Source organism: Dendronephthya gigantea, unplaced genomic scaffold (genome assembly GCF_004324835.1).
Source record: "Dendronephthya gigantea isolate DGI-Jeju-01 unplaced genomic scaffold, DenGig_1.0 000160F, whole genome shotgun sequence".
Classification (NCBI taxonomy): domain Eukaryota; kingdom Metazoa; phylum Cnidaria; class Anthozoa; order Malacalcyonacea; family Nephtheidae; genus Dendronephthya; species Dendronephthya gigantea.
Genome location: NW_021163170.1, coordinates 87,824 through 115,617, shown reverse-complemented (window position 1 = coordinate 115,617; position 27,794 = coordinate 87,824). Strand labels below are relative to the sequence as shown.

General features: G+C 35.9%; 2 protein-coding genes and 1 long non-coding RNA gene across 4 annotated transcripts; 1 reads left to right on the top strand and 2 right to left on the bottom strand.

The window, feature by feature from the left end:
• Nucleotides 1–97: 97 nt before the first annotated feature.
• LOC114537597 lies at nucleotides 98–9,756 on the top strand. The gene is made up of 15 exons (XM_028558658.1): nucleotides 98–324; nucleotides 632–930; nucleotides 1,091–1,512; nucleotides 3,579–3,623; nucleotides 4,498–4,571; nucleotides 5,561–5,662; nucleotides 5,748–5,806; nucleotides 5,906–5,964; nucleotides 6,163–6,245; nucleotides 6,309–6,432; nucleotides 6,519–6,577; nucleotides 6,664–6,774; nucleotides 6,877–6,945; nucleotides 7,933–7,998; nucleotides 9,208–9,756. Exons 1-15 carry the CDS (start codon nucleotides 103–105, stop codon nucleotides 9,259–9,261), a joined length of 1,848 nt encoding a protein of 615 aa, XP_028414459.1. The 5' UTR covers nucleotides 98–102; the 3' UTR covers nucleotides 9,262–9,756.
• Nucleotides 9,757–9,899: 143 nt separating this feature from the next.
• On the bottom strand, nucleotides 9,900–26,326 carry LOC114537549 (prostaglandin G/H synthase 2-like). 2 transcript variants are annotated; one of them, XM_028558601.1, is made up of 8 exons: nucleotides 26,112–26,326; nucleotides 24,208–24,321; nucleotides 23,572–23,715; nucleotides 22,283–22,449; nucleotides 11,780–12,029; nucleotides 10,959–11,329; nucleotides 10,686–10,830; nucleotides 9,900–10,469 (listed from the first exon to the last, which is right to left on the bottom strand). In XM_028558601.1, exons 1-8 carry the CDS (start codon nucleotides 26,197–26,199, stop codon nucleotides 10,285–10,287), a joined length of 1,464 nt encoding a protein of 487 aa, XP_028414402.1. In that variant the 5' UTR covers nucleotides 26,200–26,326; the 3' UTR covers nucleotides 9,900–10,284. The 2 variants fall into 2 exon arrangements, with proteins under 2 accessions (XP_028414402.1, XP_028414403.1); XM_028558602.1 differs by having other exon boundaries at nucleotides 11,043–11,329; nucleotides 26,112–26,325.
• On the bottom strand, nucleotides 16,420–17,544 carry LOC114537551. Its single transcript, XR_003688598.1, has 2 exons — nucleotides 17,412–17,544; nucleotides 16,420–17,150 (listed from the first exon to the last, which is right to left on the bottom strand). It is a non-coding gene; the product is annotated as an uncharacterized LOC114537551 (long non-coding RNA).
• Nucleotides 26,327–27,794: the final 1,468 nt, after the last annotated feature.

Below are 27,794 nucleotides of genomic sequence, written 5' to 3'. Positions count from 1 at the left end.
CACACTTTGCAATACTTCCGTCACTCTGCCCAAAAAACCTGAAAATTGGAAAAGGACATCACCCCCCCCCCGGACCCATTGGACGAGAACATGTTATCCAACATGGCTGCCGACGCAAAGTTTTTGAGACTAAGTGACTTTTCTAGTTTTTTGGATTATTTCGATTATTATATCCATGATGTTATTACAAAAATGTTTATACAAGGTGGAAATAAATTAGGTGAAAGCGCTGAAATATCGTCGTTAAGCTTCTGTGTAATGTTGAATACGAAACGTTCAGGAAGAAAGAGTGATGTTATCGTGAAAACAAATATGAGTTTGAAGGTGGTTAATCCCATTTCATATATCTAATAACGTAGTCTAAGGCTACGTTCAGACTGAGTGCATGGCTAGCACTAGTGCCCGTCACTTTTTCTCTGCCTAAGTTGAACATGACGCTTCTAAATTAAATTGGGCTGCCCAAGAAAGGGCGGCCACTGCATGCCTCCAGAGGTAGCACTCACAAGGTCACTATGCTCAGCATGTTTTATGAATCAGTTTAGACTTTGGACACTGGTACCGGGCACTCTGAATGCAGCCTACTCCAGCACTTATGTGGTTTGCATCAATTAATTTGTTAGTCTATTTTTAGGAGGTGGAGGAATTACACACAAAAATGAATCAATGTCAAGCAATCAAGAAATATCTGGCCTCGAGTTGTATAGATCAATATAAAAGCATCCATATTGCTTTGGATAGAGTTACTTTTATGAAAGATTCTTTTGAAATTATTAGTGCACAAGGTGACCTCTATGGACAGAGTAAAGAAACTGATCAAGGCAAAATCATAATAAACTACAATGATGTTAAAATTGATAATGGACTAAACATGGAACAGTTGCGTAGTGTCCTGTTATGTAATCTAGTGGCACAGGTTTTAGGCCAAAAGAAGTATGTATTTTACATGTTGTTCAAGGATATTTACTTCATTTCTTGGTTAACAATTGGCATAAATAACACACAATTCCCAAGAGGATTTTAGTTTATAGCACATTATATATTTGACACATCCATAAAAGTCTCTAGTTTTGAGTTTTTTATTTATTTAAAGGTTCAAGGTTGATGTACACATTCCTGGGTCCAGCAGTATGGTCCATGGTAAAAATTTGAATCATGTTGAAATGGAATACTTTGGTATTTCCAATTTAAGGAGTGAAGATATAAGTTTTAGCGGAGAAACTGAGAGTATTCTATGGGACAATCTTTTGAAATCACCATTTAGAACTGATTCAAAGCCCACACAGGAGAAAGACTTGCAAAGAGTTTCTTTTGGTAAAACAGTGAATGATACCAAAAGGTGTCTGCATATGTTAAGTGATTACAGTGAAACTACTGTTGATGGAAAAAGAAATGAATTACCACAACAAGGCTTGACAGATGACAGCCTGAAGAATAATACATTTTTTTGTGAAGATATTTGGTTTGATCTGACAGTATTTCTTGAACATTTGAAGACATCAGAACAAATCAATGGTAATTAAAATTTTCAATAATCCCTATCAATTTTTTAGACAGAGGCTTTGTTATAAGCTACATACAGCTTTCTCTTGGTGGTGAATGACAAACATACCACTGAAACCACTTAAATCAGTGTAATTCCATCCATTCCATTCTGAAATTATTATAGAGGACTAAAACTGGGCTAACAGGGGACAAGCTTTTCGTTTCTGGTACTGAAGATATAGCCAAACAAAGTTGGCAAATTTTGTATACTTTTTTATTAAGGCCAAAAGAGTGTAACTAAATCAGTTACACACTGCCTCCCCATAATGCAAAAGTGCACAAAAATTGCCTACTTTGCACTCAATATTTTCCAACTACACAACATTTTGCAGCCAAAGTTCCAATTATACTAATTTCAGTATGCTCTTTTTAGCTGTAGTGATTTATTTCCTTCTTGTTATGTAGATCACGCAGGTCCAAAATCCAAGTTCATTTAAAGGGTATGTGCAATAAAAATTTAGTTTCAATTACTAGTGTCTTATTGAAAGAGCTTTCAAAATTATGATAAAAAGTTCTATTTCACATTTGTCACATTGTGCTTTGTTCATGAAATATTTTGACTAAAAGTGGCTAACTGTCCACCATCTCCGATTACTTTGAGGCCCTGGGTACAAGATTGCAATTTTGATGATGTCACAAGCTGGATCAACCTTTTAGAATTACTTCTAGCAAATATGATAAGAATGCAAACTTGGTCTATGGCATCTATTTCAAGTTTAAATTCAAGCCTAGGTATCTTGATGTAATTTTGTGGCATATTCATCATCGGCAGTTAAGATAAAAATAAAAATCCCATATCGTGCATATCCATTCGTGATAATCCAAGATGGCTAATTTTAGTCAAATTAGTTAACGAAAAAATCACAATATGAAAAATCTGAAATAGAACTTTCACCATAATTTTAAAAGCTCTTTCAGACACCATGTAATAATAGCAACTAAAATTTTATTGCCCATACCATACTTTCGCATTACCAGAAATTTGCGACATGATAATTTGCATTTATACTAATTTGCATTTAACTTTCAGCATAATGGCCTTCAACTTTTACTATAAAATACATATAGTAAATATACAAAACCTAAAAATGCCGTTGCCCTAGACCGTGCCTACTGTTTGCCGACCTCTGGGTCAATAGAACAGCCGTTTCCCAACGTTTTAATGATCGAATTACTTACCTTAGGTATTTCTACGTTCGGCCAACTGATTGTGAACAAATGTGTATATAGCCTTTGTATTGTTCAAGTTCCTGATAAGACTGATAATATTTTTTAAAGTGATTGCAGTGAAAATCCGAGCCGTACAGAAAAGTTTATACGCAAATACAAAAGACAATATCTTTAACAATTTTTTTTTGGTATATTACACGTCAATTTATCAACTACCTGAATCGAGATATTCGAATCAATGTGAGCGATTTTATAAGTTCGTTGACAGAACACGGATAAAACTTTGAGCAATATATTTTTAAATTTGGCAGATTGCAGAAATGCCCAAGCTAAAAAATTTGGTCACCAAAACGTTTCTAAACAGCTGCTCTACCGATCTAGAGGTCGGCAAACAGTAGGCAAGGTCTAAGGCAACGGCATTTTTAAGTTTTGTATATTTACTCCATGTATTTTATAGTAAAAGTTGAAGGCCATTATGCTGAAAGTTAAATGCAAATTAGTATACATGCAAATTATCATGTCGCAAATTTCTGGTAATGGACTCTTGCAATTTATCAACATTTCAGATATCCACATTAAGTGTTTTTCGCTATCACTAACCATCGCTAATGCATGTACTGGTAATCATTCTTGCATGAGCCAATTCTTGCGTCCAATTTTGAAACATTGGGCAGAGTGAGTTGATAATAATGGGCTTTTTTTAATAACAAGTTTCTTTGTAATTACGTCATGTTCAAAATGTAAAGCGTCTCTTTAATACAGTGAACTCAAATACGTCTTATTTGAGTTCACTGGTTTAATATAATTTATCTTCTAATATAGTTTTAATTCAGCCACAATGTGTTCTTAAGTGCATCTGATTTTAGGATATTCATATGCTATGCTTTACAAGACTGTGAAGAATATCAATGGTACAGTATATCATTATATAATAAACCCTTTCGATAATAACGTCACACCATTACTGTTTTAAATTTAAAACCACCTTAACCGAGATGGATTTCAAGTTTTACTCTCACAAGCTATGTGGAAGATGCAAAACGTCTTCCTTCAACACATGCATGAAAAATAATTTTTAATTTTGACAAACAAGTGTGAAAATAAGCCATAACACAAGAACGAGGCTGCCGCTCCTGGCCTGGTAGCCTTGTTTTAGTGTTACGACTTATTTCCACATTTATTGGTCAAAATTAAAAATTTTTTCATGCATTGCATGTGTTGAAGCAGGATGTTTTGCATCTTTCCACATAGCTTGTGAGAGTAAATCTTGAAATCCATCTCAGTTAAAGTGTTTCTAAATTTAAAACGGTAATGTTGTGACGTAAGTATTGAAAGGGTTTACTACCTGAATTATCAGTGATCGCTTGAACTCTGGCTAGGGAGTCCAGTATTTTACTGTGATCATTAAAACTGTCATTTTAAAGCAGCCAGCCTGTTTCATTGGGGTTGTCAGTGAACTCAGCAGCAGCCTTCAGAAATTTTGGTTTGATGGATTTGTTAATTGTTAAAGTAGAAGCTGTTGTGTTGCAAAATATGATCAGAACTACGGCGACAGAAAAGAGTGGAACAGGCCACCTGAACCCCCATTGTTAACTGTAGTTTTTTCACCCTGTATTAATGGCAGGATAGGGCTGTTATCTACATGAAAAAATCAAATGAGATATTGGGTTTTGAAATATTGTTACAAATTGATGTGTATAAAGCTGTAAAGATTTACTGAAATATCAATATTGGCTATTTAAATGATGACATATATTTGGGAAAAATTTTTTTATTGTGTTTTAGTTTCACCAGTATGGAAAAATGTGTTGTATCTTGAAATGTTAAAAGATTACATTGGAAACAATTTAAATAGCAAGGTATAATAATTTCACAATGCCGATGGTTAACATTGTACATGTATGTTGTATATAACGTCTCTCAGGTTGATAATCTTGTCAAGATCTTGACAAGTTCTTAGCAAGATTTTACAAAAGATCCTGCCAAATACAAGATCATTCAGTTATGTCTGCAACATTGTGTCATAGAATAATGAGAAAACTAGAAGGGCTACTCAAGTTGGAACCATTTGTTGTGAATTTCGCATTACGCATGTGTTTCGCCATCCTGCTAGCCAGTCCACATTTTTCGGGCAATAAACAGTAGACACGCTATACTGGGCGGCTGCTCTAGGTCAGTTTAGTTTACCTGGGGCCGGTTGTATCAAGCCCGTTTAGCTTTTTTTGGTTAAGTTGAAAATAGAAAGCAAGTCTATCGCTTTATTCAACAAGGGAATTAAATGTTTTTAACCTTTATTAGAACGATACTGTTTACAACTACATATTCAGTGCATAATATTCCAGTTGACTCATTCAAGAGAGATGTAAGATTGTTCTTTAATTTTGACTTATCCACCGTTTAAGCTAAACGGGTTTGATACAACCGGCCCCTGAGTCGTCTCATTATTCTATGACTGCATGTGTTGTCGGATAGAGATAGGTTGTATAATAACTTGTTAACAGATTGCCGAAGACTGTCGATTAATCTCTGAAAATACTTATAAATTATGCATTTTACGTGTACCACTTGTTCTCAAAAAATAATTTCCTAGCAGTAATCTAAACACTGGGTAGTTAGAAAATATACTTTGTCTCTCGAATTTAAAATAACTCCTGTTACCAACTTACCATGAACCTTTTGTGCGGTGTATTGAATAAAAAACTGATTGGTATGTAGTTAGTAACCATGATTCAACTGAAACTGCAGATGTATAGGTTTGGCTTTTTCCCCAGGCATTCTAATTATAACAATAGAATAACATACTATTAATCCATCCAAGCCAATTCTATTGTATTTTCAACTGTAATAGATAGTCCTCGTTTGCGGTCAAGAGAAGTTAGCTCACTGGCAAAAGGTTGCACTTATTTGGCGATCTTTGACATCAAATGTAAACATGGCAGTCGAGAATAGGGTTTGTTTTTTTAATCAAATGTACGCATTTTAAATTATAAATATGTATCTGCATATGAATTGATACTTACTCTATAATTTTATAGATTTTAGTTATATCTCATGCAGGTTCTGCGTCAAAATTACGTGTTCATGAATTGTTAAGGTGTGTTATATGGCAACAATTTAAACCAAATGACAGTGTTTCTTAAAATACGCCAGATAGGATTGTTAATAAATGCACCAATTTAATTCTACGTTTCAGGATCCGAACAAAGCAAGTTAAACAATCCTATCTGCTGAAATACGGACCAGTTGTCAATGGTATTTATTACCTTACACTATATATAAATAAATGTAATTTGGTTGATTAACAATATATATAAATGTTGTCCGATATATATAATCTGTCTCGTCTCGTATAATTTGTCTCGTCTACACACTATGGGCTACATTTTCTTTAATTTCATATTTCATTGTATCCAATGGCATTGTCTTAAGACCTGACTCGTTTTTCTATAGATATATCTTGGACACAAACAATTACCAAAATGGCTGTGTCAGTGATAAAGTTAGAAATCTTGCTTGTTCCTTCTAACTTCCAGGTAAATTTTGTCATCAATTGCAAATAGCAAAAAGGAATTATATCATGAAATTTCTGTATTTAGGTAAAACTTGATGTTACAGAAAGCAATGATGTCCCCCCCAGCTGTCGCCAAGCTTTGTTTGTGTTGTACAATTGCGCAAGACTTGCGAAGATATTAGAAAAATATCAATATGAAATTGACCAAGGTAAATTTTACCTTCGTAGATATTTTGATCTCACAATAGTTTTTTTAGTACGATTTGTATATCAATTGCCATTTTCACGTGTGTAGGAACGTATCCTCCGCTACCTCATGTAAAAGACATTGATTTTTCCCTACTAAAAGATCAAGTAAGTTCTATCTAGAACGATTTACTAGTTTGGACAAATAGAGTAAGACGTCATAAAATGTTAATTTGCGTTGTTTATTGGTAAAGATTGAATGGGAACTTGTGTTGAAATATGTGGCAAATTATCCGATAATTGTGAACAATGTGGCCTCATCAGTTAAGAATCCGTCTGGATTGATAAGGTGTACTTCGAGCAAGGCAAGCCATTGCTAATAATTTTACACTGAGTTCTATGGAACACGTTATAAAGTTCACTCGTATGTATCACGTTGTTTCATATATTTTTTTCACTTCTTTCAGATTCCACAGTTTCTAGTTTCCTTAAGTCAAGCTATCAGCTCGTACTACAGCCGCGTGCGCATTTTAGTGGTAAGAAATCTTCTTAATCTAAGAATTTGTAACTAGATTAGAAAACACCTGAGTGAGGAATCAATGAGTGAGAGGAATCAATGAATGAGAGGAATCAATGCGTGAGAGAAATCAATAAATGAGGAATCAATGAATGAGAGGAATCAATGAGTGAGAGGAATCAATGAATGAGAGGAATCAATGAATGAGAGGAATCAATGAATGAGAGGAATCAATGAATGAGAGGAATCAATGAATGAGGAATAAATGAGTGAGGAATCAATGAGTGAGAGGAATCAATGAATGAGGAATAAATGAGTGAGAGGAATCAATGAATGAGAGGAATCAATGAGTGAGAGGAGTCAATGAATGAGAGGAATCAATGAATGAGAGGAATCAATGAATGAGAGGAATCAATGAGTGAGAGGAATCAATGAGTGAGGAATCAATGAAACAGAGGAATCAATGAATGAAAGGAATCAATGAATGAGAGGAATCAATGAGTGAGAAGAATCAATGAGTGAGGAATCAATGAGTGAGAAGAATCAATGAATGAGAGGAATCAATGAATGAGAGGAATCATTGAATGAGAGGAATCAATGAGTGAGAGGAATCAATGAATGAGAGGAATCAATGAGTGAGAGGAATCAATGAATGAGAGGAATCAATGAATGAGAGGAATCAATGAGTGAGAGGAATCAATGAATGAGAAGAATCAATAAGTGAGAGGAATCAATGAATGAGAAGAATCAATGAATGAGAGGAATCAATGAGTGAGAGGAATCAATGAATGAGAGGAATCAATGAGTGAGAGGAATCAATTAGTGAGAGGAATCAATGAGATAGATAATCTGTTTAATAAAATCATCTAGCAGCCATAGGGCTGAATTGCATGATTATGTATACAAAAATATTTGAACAACTATTTACAAGATTATTAAACGTCATAGGTTTTACAATAACAATTAGTACATACAACTTTAATCACGAACTTTTATTGTCTTTTAGAAACCACAGGAACACTTGTATCCAGTGATTTTCGCTAAGCTGTACCTCATTAAATCTTTACACCAGGTAAATGTAAATTATGCGTTCCTTACTAACACATAGTATAAAAAAATCAGTTAAAATCAAGGCTGGAAAAAACAGTACTATAACAAAATGAAAGAGTACTGGATTGACGAACTACTTTAGAAACAAGGCCTCTATTATAGCATTATTCTAATCGATTCCTAATCGAATAGTAGCTAATCGATTCCTTTGAACGCCAAGGGCTTTGCCCAATGGTTGGTGGTCGAACATTAATACTTTGTCCTAGACCCCTAGGTCAGTAATCATTCATAATACCCTGTATGTTATATACAGAATATTACATACACTCAATTGTGCGTGGTTACAACTGCTTTGACTTTTCAAAGGTGAACTTCATATAGTTGGAAATCGCGTGGCTTTGGCAGGTGTATTAGAATATTGTTCATTGTTTTTAGAAACTTTGCAGTATTGTGATGAGTGGCCAAAATTCAAACGAGTCAGTCAGGCAGTCATAGTGTAAACTTTCCGGGGGGTGAACTTGATATGTGTTTATAGCGATTTTTTGTGCATGGTCAGAAGATTGAGGTTTTTTAATCAATTTACTTGTCTTATTTAACAATTCTTTGGTCCTTTTGCCAAGTTCACAGAAAAGACTCAAGGAATCTATATCGTTCCTGTGAGTTTTACGAAATTGTTCTTCTGTGGTAATGGTTTTGTTTAAAAGGAATTTACCCCTAGAACACCCGATTTTAAAAGATATTACCCCCGGAACATCGCAAATGCGCATGTGCGCCTTGATCAATATTCCTATTGTCCTCTTCACGGACGAGTGTATAGAGAAGAATTGAGACGGCAACAAGGAGTAATATTGGAGTTTTGTTGACAACACATAACTCTTTCGATAGTCGAGGCAAATACTCTTGTACAAAATGCAGTTATATCTGTTGTAAAGTAGTCTGCAGAAAATAAACTTCAACTGAATGCCAAGAAATGTAAAGAACCGACCCTTTACTAGTGAATGGCAACCCACTTAGTGTCGTCAAACACCAAATGATCTTAAGTTTATACATGTCAACATGCTCAAACATTTTTTATTGACTTCTTTTAATAGATTTTTTATGCTCACCAACACTATCATAAATACCGGGTGTGACCTAAAACCTTTGTTATTAAGTTTAACAACTTCATAGGAACTTATTTAGCTATAATTAAACTTATAATTTTATTCATATTTTACTAAATGAATTTTAGGTAATGGAGAATGCTTTGCATTTATTGAACATAGACGCGATAGATCAAATGTGAAAACTGGCAAGATTGAAATGGAATTTCACAAACACCATGTTAGAACAATAATTCGAAAACAGGCAAGAATTTTTCAGAGTATTGGTATCGTATATATTGATATAATAATGATTTTCATTCGATCATGATTTCTTTATTTATTTAATACTTATTTATATTTATTTCACCTAAGCCACGACTACGTTTGTATATATATTATCATTTTGCGATAACAGTAGATGTTTTGAGTTTGTTAGATCATTTATGAAAATTCGCGCAAGTGTATTTATTTCTTCTGCTATTCGTGGTCGTTCGCGAAATTTGCGCAAACTTCCAGTTTGCTTCACTATAGTCCCCCTGGTATACATCAGTCATCAAAAAACAAAATTGTTTCGAGTTTCGACCAAGGGTATATGTAGTTTATAAATAAAATCCCAGCTTATTTATATTATACTCCCGTCTTTATAGCCGGACTCATTAATAGACATTAGAGCAGGAGAGAATTTGATTATCTTAATACACACATATATTAATTATATATATATATATATATATATATATAATATATATATATATATAATATTATATATATTATATATATATATATATATATATATATATATATATATATATATATAATATCATATAAGATATAATCAGGTTTCTTTTCTATAATAAAGCTATTGCTGGTCATTAAACATAATTAAACATATAAACGATAATGCTTTCCAGTGCGAGGACCCGCTTTATTATTACCATGCAACAACTATTAAATCACTAGAACGAATCAAAAACTGACAGCAGAAATGTGTAAAGATTGCAAATTGGAATAATGTTTAAAGTGTAAAGCATTAAAATCGCTAAAGTTCATCTTTCGCTGCAAGAGCTTTTCTTGTTTCACGAGCGATATCGTCGGGTACTGTGAAGGTAATCAGAGGGCATTTGCCAGCGATGTTTTGACAAAACAGTTTTTCAAGACTTGCTGTTTTTACAATATCAAAACCAACTTCCCCACCAAATGTAGAGTGTTTCCAGTAAGATGGACTAGACACAGGATTGGAGAGTAATCCTCGCAGTGAGTACGGAGCTCCAAAAGCGATCATAGTTGATCATAGTTATACCAAAAGGAGAGGTAGCTAAGCTCTTCTCAAGGAAGAAACCAACATAAAGATCAACAGCGTTGACATCACCGTACGTCTCTTGCAACTCAGCAGCCATCTCGGGATCACCTAAGATTGATACGTTCGCAATTTCTAATATTAATAACTTAAACAGGCTATACTTAGACAAACCTATGACGTAAGTGTGTCGTTTTTTGTGTCAAAACACGTGCGTCGTTTTTGAAGCTGCTTTTTTTTTGCTTCGTGATCATTTCGAGCTGTAGTTGAGCATCAAGAGAGTATAGAATAGACTGACTCAGTTCTTCAAAGCCGCACATCACTTACCAGTCATTTCCTCGAAGGACTTGTATGGTTCCAATGCAAAATGTTGACGATATTGGTTGAATGACTGCATTCTTAGTCGACGTTGATGCTTTATAACTTCAACACCAACTTCTAATGTATACTTGCCATGATTATGATGTGACATCTAAAAATATTTATCAATAATATTGCTAATCAACTTCTTTGTATGTCCGTTGACTTAAAACTATCATGTGTATAGCAAGTGTGTATCTGGGTATCCTTTGCAAGGCCATAATTTAAGCAATTGCCCACCTGATCAACGCTTTTATGTTCACGTTTTAGGAAGGGCAACTTTGCCTTCAGTTGTATATTAATAAAAAATTGTCGCATGATTACCTTTCCACATAAGCCTCTAGACATTGAATCTACAAAGGACTTCATCCCATGTTTGATTACGATCTCTGGATGATACATAAATTCGTCTATAGTGTAAGTTGAGCCATCGATGATGAACTCATCCGGGCTAAAAGGATGCCAATGATACATATGATTGAATTCCAGGTGTATTCGATTGTCGTAGTCATAGCCTTTGTCAAACAGCAATTCTGGGTTGTATTTAAGTTTTAAGTTATAATTAGCCAAATGGTTGACGTAATCTTCGATCACAATTTTGATCAATTCACCTATAAACAAACATGGTATATGTTGTTATGTCAGGTGACAATTTATTGAATTTAAACGTTTCAAATCTGGAAAATAGTATCAATGCTGGTCTAGCAAATCTTAATGATTTGACTGGCTAACAGCTAACCTTTTTTGTCTTATTAAGGAGCGAATTTATGATTAATAGCTCTGCACAAAGTATTGCTAAATTTACGAAACAATGTACGAGAGGAGAATACAATGTGAGCCTGTGAGAAAAGAGTTAATAATCTTAATAGATATTTTAACATGCATATATTTTTAATTACACGTTACACACTTAGCCTCTTCTTGCGATCTGAGGATCACATATTTTGGATCTCAATTTTTGATCCGAACGCTACGAGTAGTCTTATAGTGATGAGTGAAAGCGTTTTGTGAAGTTTGAAAATTGCAGCACAACTGAATTTCTGGGCTTCCTTTTATCTTACCAGTGATGATGAGTTTGCCAGTTTGGTAAAGTCTTTCATCTTCCCAATATGGATGTTCCTTCATCAGGATAGTACAAACGCGATTGTGTTCTCTGATCCAAATTGTAGCATACATGAACAATCCCGGCAGCATGCTGTAGAAAGGATGACCAAGGGCAAACTTTTGATCTTCCGGTGTATCGGGTGGGTATTGCATCGTAAAGTTGCTCACATCTTTTAAATATGGCGGCCACTCTTCATCATTTATCATCTGTAAGAAAAACGTACTGGTTCCTTTCATACTACAAAATGTAGAAAAACCTATGCATCTAGAAGAACCTTAAAAAGATAAGGTGTTGCAAATACTACAATCGTACTAGGTTTTAATAGGCGTAGATAAACACTGTACTGATACATGCGCATATTCATGCTCACAATTCTGCGTATGAAAACCTGCTTTCGAAATTTACGTGAAAATGTCAAAATAGTTGTTGTAATATGCTTTTTTGTGGCATGTGCAGTATTTAACGATAGCCGAGCTAAATAGGTGAGCGTTAGATCATATTAACCTACGCATATTTGGGCAACATGTATTTTTTTGAGGGAGCTATAATCTTTATAAAGACTCGTGGCATAATGCAAAATTATGAGATAAAATTGTATATGGATTTTATCTGAAAGAAGCTTAGTCGCTCTGCAGGTGTAGGACTCGAATCCCAAACTTTATACTAGTCCACAACGCTCTACCATGCAGTCGTGCAGTTCAAGAAACGTAGACTTGTTAAGACTGAGTGTCTGGCAAAATCGTGAGCGCAAGAGCTCTTCACGACGCCGGTCTTTAATTTTAAGCCTTAAACTTTAATCTACAAATAAGTCTGTCGAAACTAAAAATATACTATTAAAGTGTCACAAAATGGCGGATATTCTTCATCGTGAGAAAGGTTAATAGACCTTATGCATAATGACGTATCAAGCAGTGACGCCTGCAGGGAATTCTGGTTTTAGGCTTTTAGTAGTCACGGCGAAAAATTCAAACTTTAAAATTTCGGAGATCGCTAGATAGTATACTCCAAAATAAGGTTTCCGCGCGGAGGTCTGGAAATGAGTTTGTCAAAATTGTCAATATCTTCGGAAATTAACGAAAGCAGCAGCAAAAAGGGCGATCGTGATATATTATGTGTGATTTTTATATACGAGCGAAGACTACGTGGTTCAAGTTCCCTTTAAACTGGAACTGGGTTTTTTATACGTCTCCCGCTTAGTATTTCAGGCAAGAAAGTGTTTAGTTGTTAGTATATGTTACAACTACAGTCTACTGTGATTGTTTTGTTTAAACGAAATTTTTACAACAATGACAATGTGCATAATACAGTCTATATAAATGTAGATATGTATAAACAGCTATTGAAATAGGGTGTAGAAATTGGTGTAGAAAGAAAAACTCAACACTAAATATTCATGATATTCGCTTTTATTCAATATGAAAAGATCGTAAATATCAAAGAATATATATATATATATATATATATATATATATATATATATATAATTATATATATATATATAGTTTTAAAATATATTACATTTATAAGTTATACCATTATATAAAATTAAGTTAAACATTACATAACTTATGGGGCATCCACCCTCTGGTATGAATTATGAACAATATCATGATTAAAAAATACAGCCCCTAGCAGATTGTCAATAGCTTTAACAAGTTAGCCTTAGGTTAACAGGTTCACCCTAAAATATACCTCTAATATATGGAAAGCAAACACTGCCATTTATATTTGTGAAGATGTTCTATCAACATTTCATCAGGATTGATCTTTCTCGAATATGACATGGCTGATTCTTTATATCATGTGGAAACATGGTTAGTTCTTGTTGCTCCAAACATTGTTGTAGGTGTTGACGCATCTCACTTTGTTTAAAGGTGATTGCTCCAGGATATATCCCTTTAGCAAGAGCTAGTGCATTTGCTATTGCAAACAAACCACAGTCAACAAAACCTGCTTGCTTTTGACAGCACCTTAGTTTCACTTGCAGAAGACCACCTTTTGCCAGACTCTTGTACATATATACCAACTGCTGACTTAAAGGGCGTGTCATTCCAGGATAAAGGGAATCGTAGACAATCACTGACTGGCCACTTGATTGTGATACAAGCCAATGTCCAGGAAGGTTATGGATCTGAATTGCATTCAACATTGATGTTATTGGATCCTCCCTGGTGAGTTTGCTTGATACTATCAAGGTATCTATTAAGCCATCTACTTTGGTGAATTGGTTTTTCAATAGAATCTGGACTGCATTGATGTGATTATCATTTAGAAGGTTGCCTGAAGTCAGTTCATGTTTATCAGCCTGATACAAATTCAAACTAGGCAAACATACCCAGAGCTTTCTTTCTAGATGAAAACAGGACTTCTTACTGGGTGAGCTGAGATCAACTACATCTGGCTTTGTAGAGCATCTCTTCTTTGGTCTATCTGAGGCAAGTGGCACATGCACTTTGAAATTTTTCTTCATTACTTCAGCATGCTTCCCAACTCGGCCTGTGTAGGGGTGTTTTGGGTGACCATATTTTCTGGTTGTTAATGTTTTTATCTTTCCCTTTTTCTTTTGACCATTTTTTTGATGTGTTTTCTCCCTCTTGTGGTTACTGGATTTTTCTTAACTTGGGTTTTTTTTATGATAATTCCTGCTTCCTGGGGTGCTGTACTCTTCGTGCCTTCTCTAAAATCCCCTCCAACTCACTGGCAAGACTGGAAAGTTGTTGTTTGTCATCCATTAGAAATGTAAGGTTTGAAAGTTCCTTCATCAAATTGCGGCACTTGAGACGAAGAGCATTTTTGCCACTTGTTCTTTTAGGTGGAAGTGATTTATAATCTTTATTGACCAGTTCAGGGGGTGAAGGTGGTATGAAATCATCATTGTCTCTTTTTTCTGTTGGAGGTTGATCATTGGTTACATTTCCTTGCTGTTTAACAATGTGTTTATTTTCAGGATAACTGTTATCTGGTGGAACAATTTTCTGATCTAATGAAAACAGTGGATTTCCTATGTATTTGGCACTCAGGTTTTCCCATCTCCATTCTGGAAAAGCTTTCATGCAAGCACAAAAGTGTTTGCAAAGAAGCTTGTTGTGTCTCCAGTCCAAGCATGTGCAGTTTGGGAGAGTTTCTTCATCACCAAAGAATAATCTGTATATGTTCCCTCCTGTTGAACTCTTTACATCAAAGACCCCAGGAGACACCATTTGGACCATGTCATTTGTGATGTCACTTTCCCAGCGCTTTATTATATGAGATACCATTTTTGCTGGTCTATTGTGCAAAAATTTGGGAAGATCCTTATGGTATGCACGATAACCATCATGGCATTTCACATTTAACTCAACATACCTATATGGTAAAAAATACAACAATTCTTTACATACTTCACATTTGTGAAATTTAAACAATATTCCTGAGAAATTCCATTAGTGCTGCAATTTTACAAGTAGGCAACTCTTACTTTCTGAACGTTTTTGGAAGAAACTGATCCACAAGGACTTTTAGCATGTCTGTTAAAGAGCATCCTTTGTTCCCAAGCAGATATTCATATTTAAATGCCTTATTTTGTCTCTCAATCCCATTGTTTGTGTTGACTGCACAAATAAAATCTTCAGCCCGGTATGCTTGGCACCATCTCTGAAAATCAAAATTTATGGTTTTTAGTATTTCTCATGTTTGCTGGTTTGACAAGCACTATTAAATAGTTCAGTCATTAGTCATTGATTGACTGGACTTTCTAAGCTTTCCTATAATATGTTGGCTTTGTACCTTTATGTTTGGCAGCCACTTGTTACCAAACCAATTCCTTAGTTTCGGATTACTTTTCCAAAGTCTGCTCTCAGTAAGGCATGTGGTTGATTTTCGACACTCTTCAGATGTGGCTGCATGTGCGATGCTCCGTAATAGATTTAGCAGATGTTGTTTGTCATGAGCAACACCATTGTCTAATTTAGATGTCCATTCTTGCCATGACTTCTCCCGATGAAAATCACAAAGAAGTACTTCTGCATCTGAATAATATAAATGACATTGAGGTGCATCAGGTATATCTACAAGCAGATGTAAGGTATCTGTTCAATTCCGAAATTGGTTTTGAACAGCTGTTTATCTGTTTTTCCTTACCTTCAAAGACTGTTTCGAGAGCTTGAATTTCTTCCTCAGCAAAATCTACCATAAAACGCGAAGGGGTCCATGTGTTAATATTCCACTCCTTGAAAACCATTATAGGCCGTAGGATGAGCATCCAAAAGATGCAATTCCGTTGCACCCCTCGTGAAACTACATAATTTTCACATGAATCAATAGATAAAAACTTACTTTATCAGATTCCGTCGCTCCCCAAGTGAAACAGGTGCACAAATGGGAAAAAAATCCCTCCAAAGTTTGCTATATTCGCGCTTCGAAATATTCGAACCGCCATTGTTTTAGTAGCAAATACGCATGCGCTTGTCAGCCAAACTCGCACTGCGCACGCGCAGACAGGAAAAATGGATTTTCCCTGTGGGTTTTCCCCGATTTCCCGTGTAAAAATAACAAAATAGAATCACGGAATAAAGATCAAACCTTGTAATATTAACGAATAAATACACACACAATAAATATTGTTAAAACACATTGTACATTTTGCTTGCTCATATGCTAAATCACTTCAATTTATTGGCTATTGTTTCAAAATACCGTTTTAACGTATAATTCTACTTATTAACATCTTAATTCAATAAAAATTTGTGAGGTAAAAAACCCACCTGTATCAAACAGGACGGAGAATATATAAATATACATACAACTCACACAATCAAGAAACAAGTTAAATATTTCGCTTAAATATAGCCTTGGCCAAACGCAGCAAGAAACATTGTCGCGAAAATATTCGTGATTTTCAATGTTTGCTCCAATGTTTCCCTGTCTCCCACATCTGGAAACATTGGCTTTTAATGCAGAAACAAAATTTGCTTCTCGAAAAGCAAAAATATTTCCTATTGCACTGCTCCTACCAACATATCTACATAGACAGAATGCAAGGTCTTTCTTCTTAGCATCAATCTGAGGTAATATATGATGTTCTTCCTCAATTTCCTTATTTTGCATGGCATCATTTAAATTAACAGTTTTTCTTTTTCCAAGAAAATAAGGATTTATCTCCTTTGATGGTGCTGGGAGGGATCTTGACCTTGGAATGCTATCCCGTCTCTATAACTCAGTACTTGCACTTTGTTCCCTTTGAATGATAATGCCCCCAGTGATGTGAGTTGTCCCTTTGCCAGATCTAGTTTCTTCTGAGAAATCATCATTATCCCATGCAAGAGTAGTTGGAACATCACTAACAAAGCCTGGAGGAATAGCAGAATCATTGGATATATTCATCTGTGCAAGGGCAGTTTCATGGCACAATACAAATGAGTGTGACATGCAATGTCCAAAGCCACTCAATAGAGAAATTACTGAGGCTGAACCTGTCAGTTGTCTAAGTGCCATGGCAAGTGCTATGCTCTTAGGTGTAGGATTCCTTCCCCCAGATGCTAAATTCACAAGGTCTTGTACAATTGATGTTAGTTTGGAACTGTTCTTGCCCTCAATTGGCACGTACTCACTTAAAGTTGGCTCTGAAGAGAATCCACAAGTCCAAGCCAATACATTAAAAAGTTCACATGGAACCACTTTTTGCACATTATCCATTGTCAAATCAGATGCCAATGGTGGCCAAGGAAGATCTTTCCCCTGGATTTGCATGAGTATCCGTTCATCATTCTTTCTCTCGGCAGCTGTATGTAGAAGACCAGCATCAATTGTTTCTGCCAACATGAGTGGGGTTCTTCTTCTCTTCTTAGTCACCTGGTGTGAACAAAACTATTAAACTAAATATCTGCTAATAACACAGTTGGATGTTTGCAGCATTAGAAACTACTTTACCCTAAGCCTAAATAAACTTAATTGACCACAATTCAAGATATTTTAAAACCAAACTCGAGAATGCTGTGCTACTAGTGCACATTGCACTAGCTACTAGTGCACATTGCACTAATATAATTATATCTATCAAAATGACCATACCTTGTCTAGTGAGAACCAAGAGGAATCTCTTCCACAAACAATACATATCTCTGGAAGTACATGCTCGTTTCTTTTAGGCAGGGTCTTATTAACGTCTGCGACTGATTGTCGTGTAATTTTTCGCCTTGGTTCCATTGGTTCCACTTTCACATGTAGTCCTTCGGTAGGAGTTACAGTTTCAGAGCTAGTGCCTTCTCCTTTTTCTTCCTTTCGCTTTTGTCTACGGATCTTCTCTTCATCACAAAATCTCTTCCAGCATTTCATATGATGGTACCATTCTAAGTTAATGCTGTCAGGGTTCTTCTCCATGTATGAATTGACAGATCCGTCATCGATGTTTTCGTAAGATTTCTTAGCTATTTCAGCTTGTTGACATTTAAGTTTGGCCCATTTGGACCTACACTCAAGAAATTTCTTAAGCCTTTGGCGTGTAACTTTGCAAAGTTGCTCCGTAACGCCATCAAAATGAATAAAACATGAGGATATTCGAGTGTTATAAATATCTTCAGCCATGATTATTTTGCATAACTCGAAGCATGTGCGTGCTTATGCGCGTGCGCAGTGCGAGTTTGGCTGACAAGCGCATGCGCATTTGCTACTACAACAATGGCGATTTGAATATTTCGAAGCGCGAATATAGCAAACTTTGGAGGGATTGTTTTCCCAATTGTGCACCTGTTTCGCTTGGGGAGCGACGGATTCTGATAAAGTAAGTTTTTATCTATTGATTCATGTGAAAATTATGTAGTTTCACGAGGGGTGCAACGGAATCCGTTTTCTAAGCATCTTTTGGATGCTCATCCTACGGCCTATTAATGCTTCCTTTATACATTGTGTGTTCTCGTACTGTATGACAAATGAGCCGACAACTTCATAACAAACATTCGTTCTTACACACAGGAAGTACAATGGAAGGTCATATTTTGTTGTTCTGTAGGTTGCATCCAGCAGACACATTTGGTTACCATACTTTGCGAGGAGATGTCGTTGATCACTGGTCTGATGACAGAACAGTAATGTTTGGGTGGAGTATTCGTCGGAGGTGACGCAGTCATCTTCATCCTGAACACAATCATCTGGTACTGGCTTAGCACAATGGGGACGATAGAGAAATGAGTCTTCTGGATGCTCATTCTTCCATTTTTCGACCAGTCTCTTCAAATTTTCTTGGTCAATTGTGGAGAAATTGTCTGGTTTTCCTTTGTACAAATGATTATAAATGTCCTTGTTAGTAGGATAATATCGCCTACTAGTTTTGTCTGGCGGTTTACATCCCTTGAAGAGGTCACATTGCACGAAAAGCTCGAGGTACCTGCGTGCCTCACTTACTGAGTGGACACCTTCTTGGGCTAGCTCTGAAAGTTTTTCCACTATAACCGGGTCCAGTGGCTCTCTTATTCCAGCAGCCTGTAATATAAAAAATAACCATTACATTAATAATTTTAACAATCGCGCGTGTTTTATAAGTAAATTACAGTACTTTTAAATTCTAATATGTGCCAATCCTGTCGCAATGTTATGTAGGTTTATATATTTTCGGTTTTTGTGGCAATAAAATTTTACCTTTCCCATTATGTGATATTTATGTTCAGATACAGGTGGTAACTTCACGATATAATTCATTTGAACGTCGGCAGCTGCGATTGTGCTTGCCGTCAACCCTTCGTGCAATATCTTTGCTGCTCTTCGTCTGAAGAATAAGCTGTCTTTTTCAATCTAAAGCGTACATTTAAAGAGTGCATTATGGCATCCAGTGGTTATAAGTGATTATAATTATTTTATCTTTTACGGCCTAAGTAATAGTATAAATTCGGACCTTCATATTTGGAAATTTTGCAATTTGAGTGATGAATATTGCAGCTGGGCATTGCTTCTTTTTTGACGTTTGAGCAAAGGTTCTTTTTTAGAACTATAACAGTGGTCAGCATTCTGTAAGTGTGTAAAAATAAATTTTCTCAAAGGTGGTAACACAGTTTACCTACACAACGTTAATTATAAATTAGCTTATATATCCATTCAGTTTTGAAATGTTACCTGGCACTCCTGAGCTTTCTCCTTATTTTTTTGTTTAGCCTTTTCATTCTTATCTTTTCCTTGATGGCACCACATCACTTTCTCCCCAACGTGTACAAACGGTATTCCGTCGTATAAAATGCTTGGTCCTTGCTGATTCCCATCCTTTCTCTCCCAGTAGACCTTACGTTTATCTTTTCTTAGTTCTAAACATATCAACTACACGTTCCTGCCCGGGAAATATATTTTTACCACACCTTTACTTCATTTTCATACGTATGTTTACCCCCTCGTAATAACGTTTTGGCTACAAGTTTACCCCCAGGGTCACACAGAGAATTTTAGGGGTCCCAATTCCATAGCAAAAACGCCAAAAAAATAGCAGTTAAAAAAATACCAAAAAAGCTTTTATTTGTGGGTATTTCGTACCAAACGCTTAAATGGTGCTCTCGGCGTTTTATTTTTGGTGTATATTTTCACTCTGAAGGGGCATCACCCCTTGTATTTTTACCTGACCTGCCAAAAACACCAAACTTATCATGATAACTTTTGGAAAGGGACTTTAAGAGAGCTATATACTCCTGTGGTATTCTGCCCCCCCTTAAGCAGCCTTTGTATACACCTCCACCTCCTTCCTTTATCCGGCCTGTTTCACGATAGAACAGCTTTTTAAAATGCGTATAATCTACGTACTTTTAAAGCTTAGCTTACCGTTTGATCCAAAGCTTTTGTCGCTGTAATAGACGATGAATTTGCTGCTCGTCTCCACCTCGTATTTTTTAATGAGCGCCTTTACATCGGACTCGCTATGTACAACAGCCGTGTTTTGAACGCTAGTGTCCTCCGAATATTCAAAGGACGACATGCTTTTCGCGCAAATATATTTACATATCAAGGAACGATATTTGCTATGAATATTTATACTCGTGGTAAGTTCCCGCAAAATTTAAAAATCGCGCGACAAAAAAAAGGATCATCCAGAAGTATATTGTCCTTCGTAAGTTGTTCGCCGTCATTTCACGAAGATTTTGACAAACTCATTTCCAGACCTCCGCGCGGAAACCTTATTTTAAAGTATACTATCTAGCGATCTCCTTTAAAATTTCCCGCCGTGACTCAGTGAGCTCCACATATATCTGGAGTAAGAACTTAAGACTTCCGTGAGGCCAAAAAGTGAAGCCAAAGATGGCGGATATTGAGGCGCTATAGTACGTCAGTTAACGTCAGTTTCAGTCTTCCTATGTGTGCGCGGTCAACTAAATTCGTATTTTTTATCTTTATTTTTTCATATTTTTGAGTAAAAAATGAGGGGAATTTCAATGAAAAGTATAATATTAATGCTTTGTATTGAGATACTTTTATATTTCAATTAAATTAAGTTAATTAACAAATAAATAAGCGATATCTTACAAAGAAAGCTAAGGAGTGGCTGCGGATTGTTGATGTTTTCGGCTTTTCGCAAATCACAACATTTTCCCATAGAATAATCAATATGCTTCCCAAAAAAACATGAATAAAACTTTTCTCAGTTTAATTCATCTATATGAGGCTTTCATTCATGTAAAAAAAAAATAGGAACTGAAAACTATGCTGAAAAACGTACGAGTTTGAAATAATATTAATATATGATTAAATTTATAAACAAGACTCATAATGCACGTATAAAAGAACCTTAAAAAGAGCCCTATGCTAGGAAAGCTGGCCAAAAAATAAAGGAAAACTAGTGTTAAAGCGTTTCGAAACAAACAACGAAACAAGAAACTCAAAACATAAGTTGGAAATACATGAAAATAACTCAAAATTAAACAAATCTGAAATGCGTAGTTGAATTTATGGCGAAAAATGCATATTTACTCACACGTACAGTTGGAAAATGCGGCACCCACATCGGGTAGATGCAGAGAAACAGATTGTCAGTAAAATGAGTCAATTTTTTCCATTCTTGTGGTCTCAAAATGATGAAAAACACGAAAATCTGAGGGTTTCGGGAACGTCACTCCCGGTCAAAAACAATGAGAAATATTTGGCCGCGCGAGTTAGGAGACTGAAACTGACGTACTATAGCGCTTCAATTTCCGCCATCTTTGGCTTCACTTTTTGCACCCAAAGTTCTTACTCCAGATATATGTGGAGCTCACTGGTTTGACCTACGGACTTTAAATATCATGCATTATTTACATAATTATACAGGGTGAGTCAGAAAAAAGTCCCCTCTATTGAAATCAAGCCTTTGTTAGAATCTGATTGCCTTAATATTATGATAAACCCAATTGAAAGCAAGACGCTTTATTTGAATGCCTCAACCTAATAACTATGCTATTTACACACTACTGCGTTGATCATGCATTCAAATCAACAAAGGCTTCATTTCAATAGGGGGGACTTTTTTTTGACTCACCCTGTATATAGTTGTAACTGTACCAGCAACTCCAAATGGCGTCGGACAATTCTTGGGTACAGGAGGCAGTGTCCTCGCGAAGTAAGATCTGTTGTAATGTGCTTCCATTGTTGGATATTCGTGATAACTTGTGTAGACATGTGGTACTGGTATAAAGTCAGTACGTGCTGTAAAAATAATACCTCTATACATTTAGTTAAAAAAGGTAAAATAACCTGCTGCATGGATAGAGATTCTCCAGCTAAACTACGTCAATATTTTTCTGTTTACACTATAATAACACTATATATGACCCACAATTTTAATAACAATCTTGTTTACCAGTTTTAGTCTTAGAACCAGTATATATATAAGTATAATATTTACACGCAGGCTTGGCGTTTGGCCGGATTTTTGGACCGATGAGAAATATTTTTCACTCAGCGGACCGCCCAAAACTTAATTCCAACGGGTTTTTTTGCCGAAGTCAACGTCCAGTCGTATTACAATTAGGGCTAGTTTAATTCCACTCAGGAAAATTCTCCTTTGGATCGGACAGGACAGGACAGGACAGGACATGACAGGACAGGACAGGACAGGACAGGACAGGACAGGACAGGACAGGACAGGACAGGACAGGACAGGACAGGACAGGACAGGACAGGACAGGACAGGACAGGACAGGACAGGACAGGACAGGACAGGACAGGATAGGACAGGACAGGACAGGAAAGCTTGCTTTGTATAAACGTCAACGACAAAGGAAATTTTCCTGTCCGTTCCGATCCAAAGGAGATTTTTCCTGAGTGGATGAACTAGCCTTCACTCGCAGGGGAATCTTAAAATGCCCTTAAGGGTTCACAAACGCACTCCTTGATAAATAGGCAATGTAGATGCATTTGTGGATAATATGATGTGATTGATGTCGGAACCTTCGAATGGCGGAACTACAATAAATTATAATATTGGCAAACTTTATCGTATGCTTGTATCCAACAATTTAAACGAGTTAAGCCCCGTACACACGGAAAGTTTTCCTGGACAAGTTTTATTTGCCCGTGCATGTGTACGGGAAAAAATTTCAAATATCTTGTCAGTGGCAAGAACATTGCACCGGCATCGCAAAAGCGCAGGTTCGATTCCTGCCGCAGGACCTATAGTTGACTCATTTTTCCATCAACTGTTCTTGGCCTGAATTTGAAGTGTGTATATTCCACTCGAATTTAAGACCCTTTAAAACTGCTATTCAGATAGTCGGCTAGTTTTGTCTTGTAAATAAATGTAGTAAGATAATACTATTAGATGCTCACAAAAGTATGCAGCCTTCATGACAGTATTTCGAATGAACGGAACATTGTTCACGATCCACCAAAACCAATTGAAGTGCGTAAGAATGAAATGTTTAGATTCTTCGCTCGGTGCGATCAATGAATAAAACCACGTCGACCAGTTTGCTACATGAAATAGAAATAATATAGAGTCAATTTTACGAGTCATGTCGAACAGCCAGTGGCTAATTGGCCAGTCTGACGATTATATAATAACTGATAAAATTGGATACGAGTACCATTTTTTGGCCGTGCCGTGACAATTATATCAGGAAACTAGATGAAAAGTACTCGGCTATCCCCTTACCTTTTACAGCTCTTGCCTTTATTTATATAGATGTATTTTTTGGTACAACTTAGTTTTGTAGCTTTAATAGCACAGTGCTTTTTAATATACCCTAATGCAATATTATGAGTTTGTAGTAACAATTGATAGGTAATTCATAAATAATTCCTAGGTTAAAAAAGCTCAATCAGTTTGATGATTTTCGGATAAAATCCAAATACAACGAACTTGTCGCTGTTTGTTTAACATTTTCGGTTTCAAGATTTTAATCTTTAGATGGTATTTGTTTTAATAGGTTATGACGCGCGGAAACCCTGACTAGAATTTCTTACGTTTTTCACAGTTAACTCCAAAATGTCCAGTTCTGGTACAGTCACAGGTGTATTCATCACCGTCATCAACGCATACTGCACCATTTTGGCATGGGAACGAGCAGCATGGATTAACTGAATGATTAGATAATTAAAAAATATTATTTCTGTAGATATAAAAAAAATTGCGCTTCAGATCGAATAATAACATTATAGCCGTTACATTAGTCATTAGTGAATATCATAGGAACGGTCGGGGGTGGGGTTACTCGGGCTACCGTAGGTAGAGCGAGTTGAAAAATTGGCTCGGTATCTCCTTTTACGTCGCGAGTTTACGAAAATCACGCGTGGGCGGCACGAAGTCTTCGAACGAATTGAAATCCTCTCTAGGATCCCTTCTCGCGTGGGTGTCACGACAGCTTTGACAACACGCCACTCTTAATATAACTGTAATTTTCACAACAAAAGTTAGGCGTTACAAGCTCAAGCGAGATAACTGTAGCATAAGTGAACGCTGCAGTTGAGTGTTTTTGCAATCATGTGTAGCCGTAGGTGAAGCGGCAAACATTTTCAAAATATTTAAGGATGTCTTCCTTCCTCCTTGTATTTAAATATATATATATATATTATAATATTAATATATATATATATATATATTTGTGCTTTTTTGCTCTTAATTGAGCCATGTTTCACTTGTGGATATATATATATATATATATATATATATATATATATATATATATATATACGTCATATATAAAATAGTGATGCAAGAGGATGATAAGCAACTCATTTATGTTTTTAATCTCGTGTATAGAATGCAGTCATATTTACGGCATGGTACTTTCTGTGTCAAGATGCATTCATCCAAGCGACTAATTATACGCATTCACTTACTTTATGAGTTGGACTTTGGTCACTTCCTCATATATATTTGTAATACCATGTCTTTTATGAATATTTTTGGGTGAATGCAAACTAATTTTATTGTCATCATGCATAAAAATGCTTGCTATGTGCCTATAATATGCAATGTTTTATTGATGAATCTGCCAAAGGTGGCTAGATTACTGAAAAAAGAAGCCAAACATTGTTGTAGTTGGCCCTTTGATTACTTTGTTTGAAACAAAGAAAACAACGATTATGGTAATAATGTTTCGCTAATTTATACAGTATTCTGGCAACCCAGAATCTGCCACTGTGGAAAGCGATAATTCATGATAATAACAAACGTGTTGTGCGATTATCGTGTTTGATCCACCAATCATGAAGCAGGTATATATACACGCCCATATGATAAATTATCATTCTCAACACTCGAAATAAATTCCATGTTTTATTGCATCCATGCATCCATATATTATTTTGTGGTTTTAAGGTGCCGAGGGGCAGTTGTATAAAAGGCTAGTTAACTTTCACTGTAGTTAAGGACAGAATTGGACAACGCAGGCGCCAAATTTTTGCCTTGCATAAAGAAATCTTTATATTAACTTATATGCTGGACGTCATCCAGCTAAGGGCCTAAGTGCTTCGTTTTTTACATAAGTTTAACAACTAAATACATCGAGAACTTTTAGTGTCATATGATATGAAAATTCATTATTTGCAAAGTAGACAAAAGTCTTTTGTCAAAAAAACTTCATGATTTGCAAACAGTTGCAAATTAATACAGGATTGAACTTATAACGAGAAAACATTCTTTACGATTCACTGAATCAGTTAATGCCGGATTCAAAGTGTAATGCCTAAAAAGCTTTTTAAGAACTGGTATGAGATTTATTTGAACGAAAGATTCACCACAATACAGATGCAAATAGAAAAACACGTGTGTGCATGTGATTGATACGTTGAAAACTGGGCCCAGCATCGCAGACGACTCTGGATAACATTTACTTTCCAGCATACATTATTGAGTTGGTACTTACCAGCGTCACACGCAACAGTATACAATGCCAAATATAAACCAAGCAAAACAACAAACTTGACTCCAATTTTGTTTTGCCCAACAACCATCTTCTTAACCCTTTCCTTCTTGTTTGCGCCTTATTACTCCTGCTGTGATTGGGCCTCAGATCTTTTCACCTTTTTATAAGACACGTAAGCACTAATATACCTTGGTGTGTCCCAGGATGCAACGGTATCTGTCAGGCTAATATTCAATGTTTTCACAACTTATTTGCATACGACTGTTCTCGTAGGAGGATAGGTATGACAAAAGAGAGACAAATAGTGTGTTTATACTATTTGACATGCACAATTAACTTAACGTTCATACTATTTTACAGGTCTGTTCAGATTAAAAGCAAAATATAACAAAAAAAGAAAAGTAATCAGCCCGTAATTTGGTCATGTTCCTGGACTGTTGATGATCGCTATTTTTTAACCGCTTCCAGGGATAAAAAAGTTTTTATTTATTAATTTGAAAAATCTGTGGAGTATAATCTGGAAGTGGAATCACCGCGAACACTTCGACTTAATAATCTTTATCGTGCATGAGAAGTAACAGCTTTCTATTTCTTTTTACAAGGTCGTAATTTGGGGGCAAGATGAAAAAAAAAGAAAGCTGGGCTCAATATGACCCTATTGGACGCCGGCGAAGCTGTAACAGCGGTTGCTGCGTCATGAAGTACTTCGTTTTTTCCGATGTTAACGTTTTCTCGATGTCACTAAGCAGTCATTTAGCACAGCATAGCTACTTATAAGAACATACCGAGTATAACTTAGTCGAAGGTGGTCAGCCCTTATTTGCGAATAGGAAATGCACAAACATATATTTATGAAAAGGTGGTTCCAGCTTTTTCTTTATCTTCTTGTATTCAGTTATCTTGTGGCGTTAGGAACGGAGTCCGGTGATATACGTTTGTATGAATGGAGTCTAGTATCCTGTCAATATAGCAGTTCTAAATTGTTATACGTCGTATTAATTTTACCTTTAGGGTTCGTATCCTTGCATGGTGGTATCATACAATATAGTTTTAGGTCATTACACCAACTCCTATGTAATCCGACTAGAGGATATTGATATTATTGTATCTTATTAACCTTTTATTCAGAATACTTCACACCGGGACCGTCACAAGAATTCGTTGGCCACCTGGCTGTACGGACCCGCTTTTTATTGCAAGCTCTTCAAGTTCAACTGATAATTGTGTCAGGATTTTTAAGGTCAAACTGTCAGGGAAGATACCAAATTGAAGTAATCTCACCCAGTGAGAAAAGGTCGAAAGGTTTCATATCGCAAGAGTCGACCGGCAGATAATGGAGAAAGACTTAAGAGTATCGTCTATTTTGATAGTGAGTCTGCGCCTTTTTGATCTGCATGCATACGCAATTATACGTTTATTCAATGGAAAATACTGGGATAGCACGGCTTACCAAACACCGAACCAACCAAGCAATATATAATAATATAAATATATATTAATCTAAAATATATATTAATACTAATAAGTATATATTAATCTAAAAAAACAATTTTGAGCTTCTATGCCCTCTTTCAGTATATGAGCAACCCGTGTGAATGGCCTAATTTCTCACTACATATAAAAGACAGACGAACTAGAAGACGAACTTGGGAAAGAAAAAGATAGTTCGTCTTCTAGTTCGTC

Coding starts and splice junctions, on each gene's coding strand:
- LOC114537597 (XM_028558658.1), top strand. CDS start 103: ATGGCTGCCGACGCAAAGTTTTTGAGACTAAGTGACTTTTCTAGTTTT. Junction 5,807..5,905: donor CGTGTTCATGAATTGTTAAG/GTGTGTTATATG, acceptor TCTACGTTTCAG/GATCCGAACAAAGCAAGTTA. Junction 6,946..7,932: donor GCCGCGTGCGCATTTTAGTG/GTAAGAAATCTT, acceptor ATTGTCTTTTAG/AAACCACAGGAACACTTGTA.
- LOC114537549 (XM_028558601.1), bottom strand. CDS start 26,199: ATGGTTGTTGGGCAAAACAAAATTGGAGTCAAGTTTGTTGTTTTGCTT. Junction 11,330..11,779: donor TGGCAAACTCATCATCACTG/GTAAGATAAAAG, acceptor GTTTGTTTATAG/GTGAATTGATCAAAATTGTG. Junction 10,470..10,685: donor GTCCTTCGAGGAAATGACTG/GTAAGTGATGTG, acceptor TATCAATCTTAG/GTGATCCCGAGATGGCTGCT.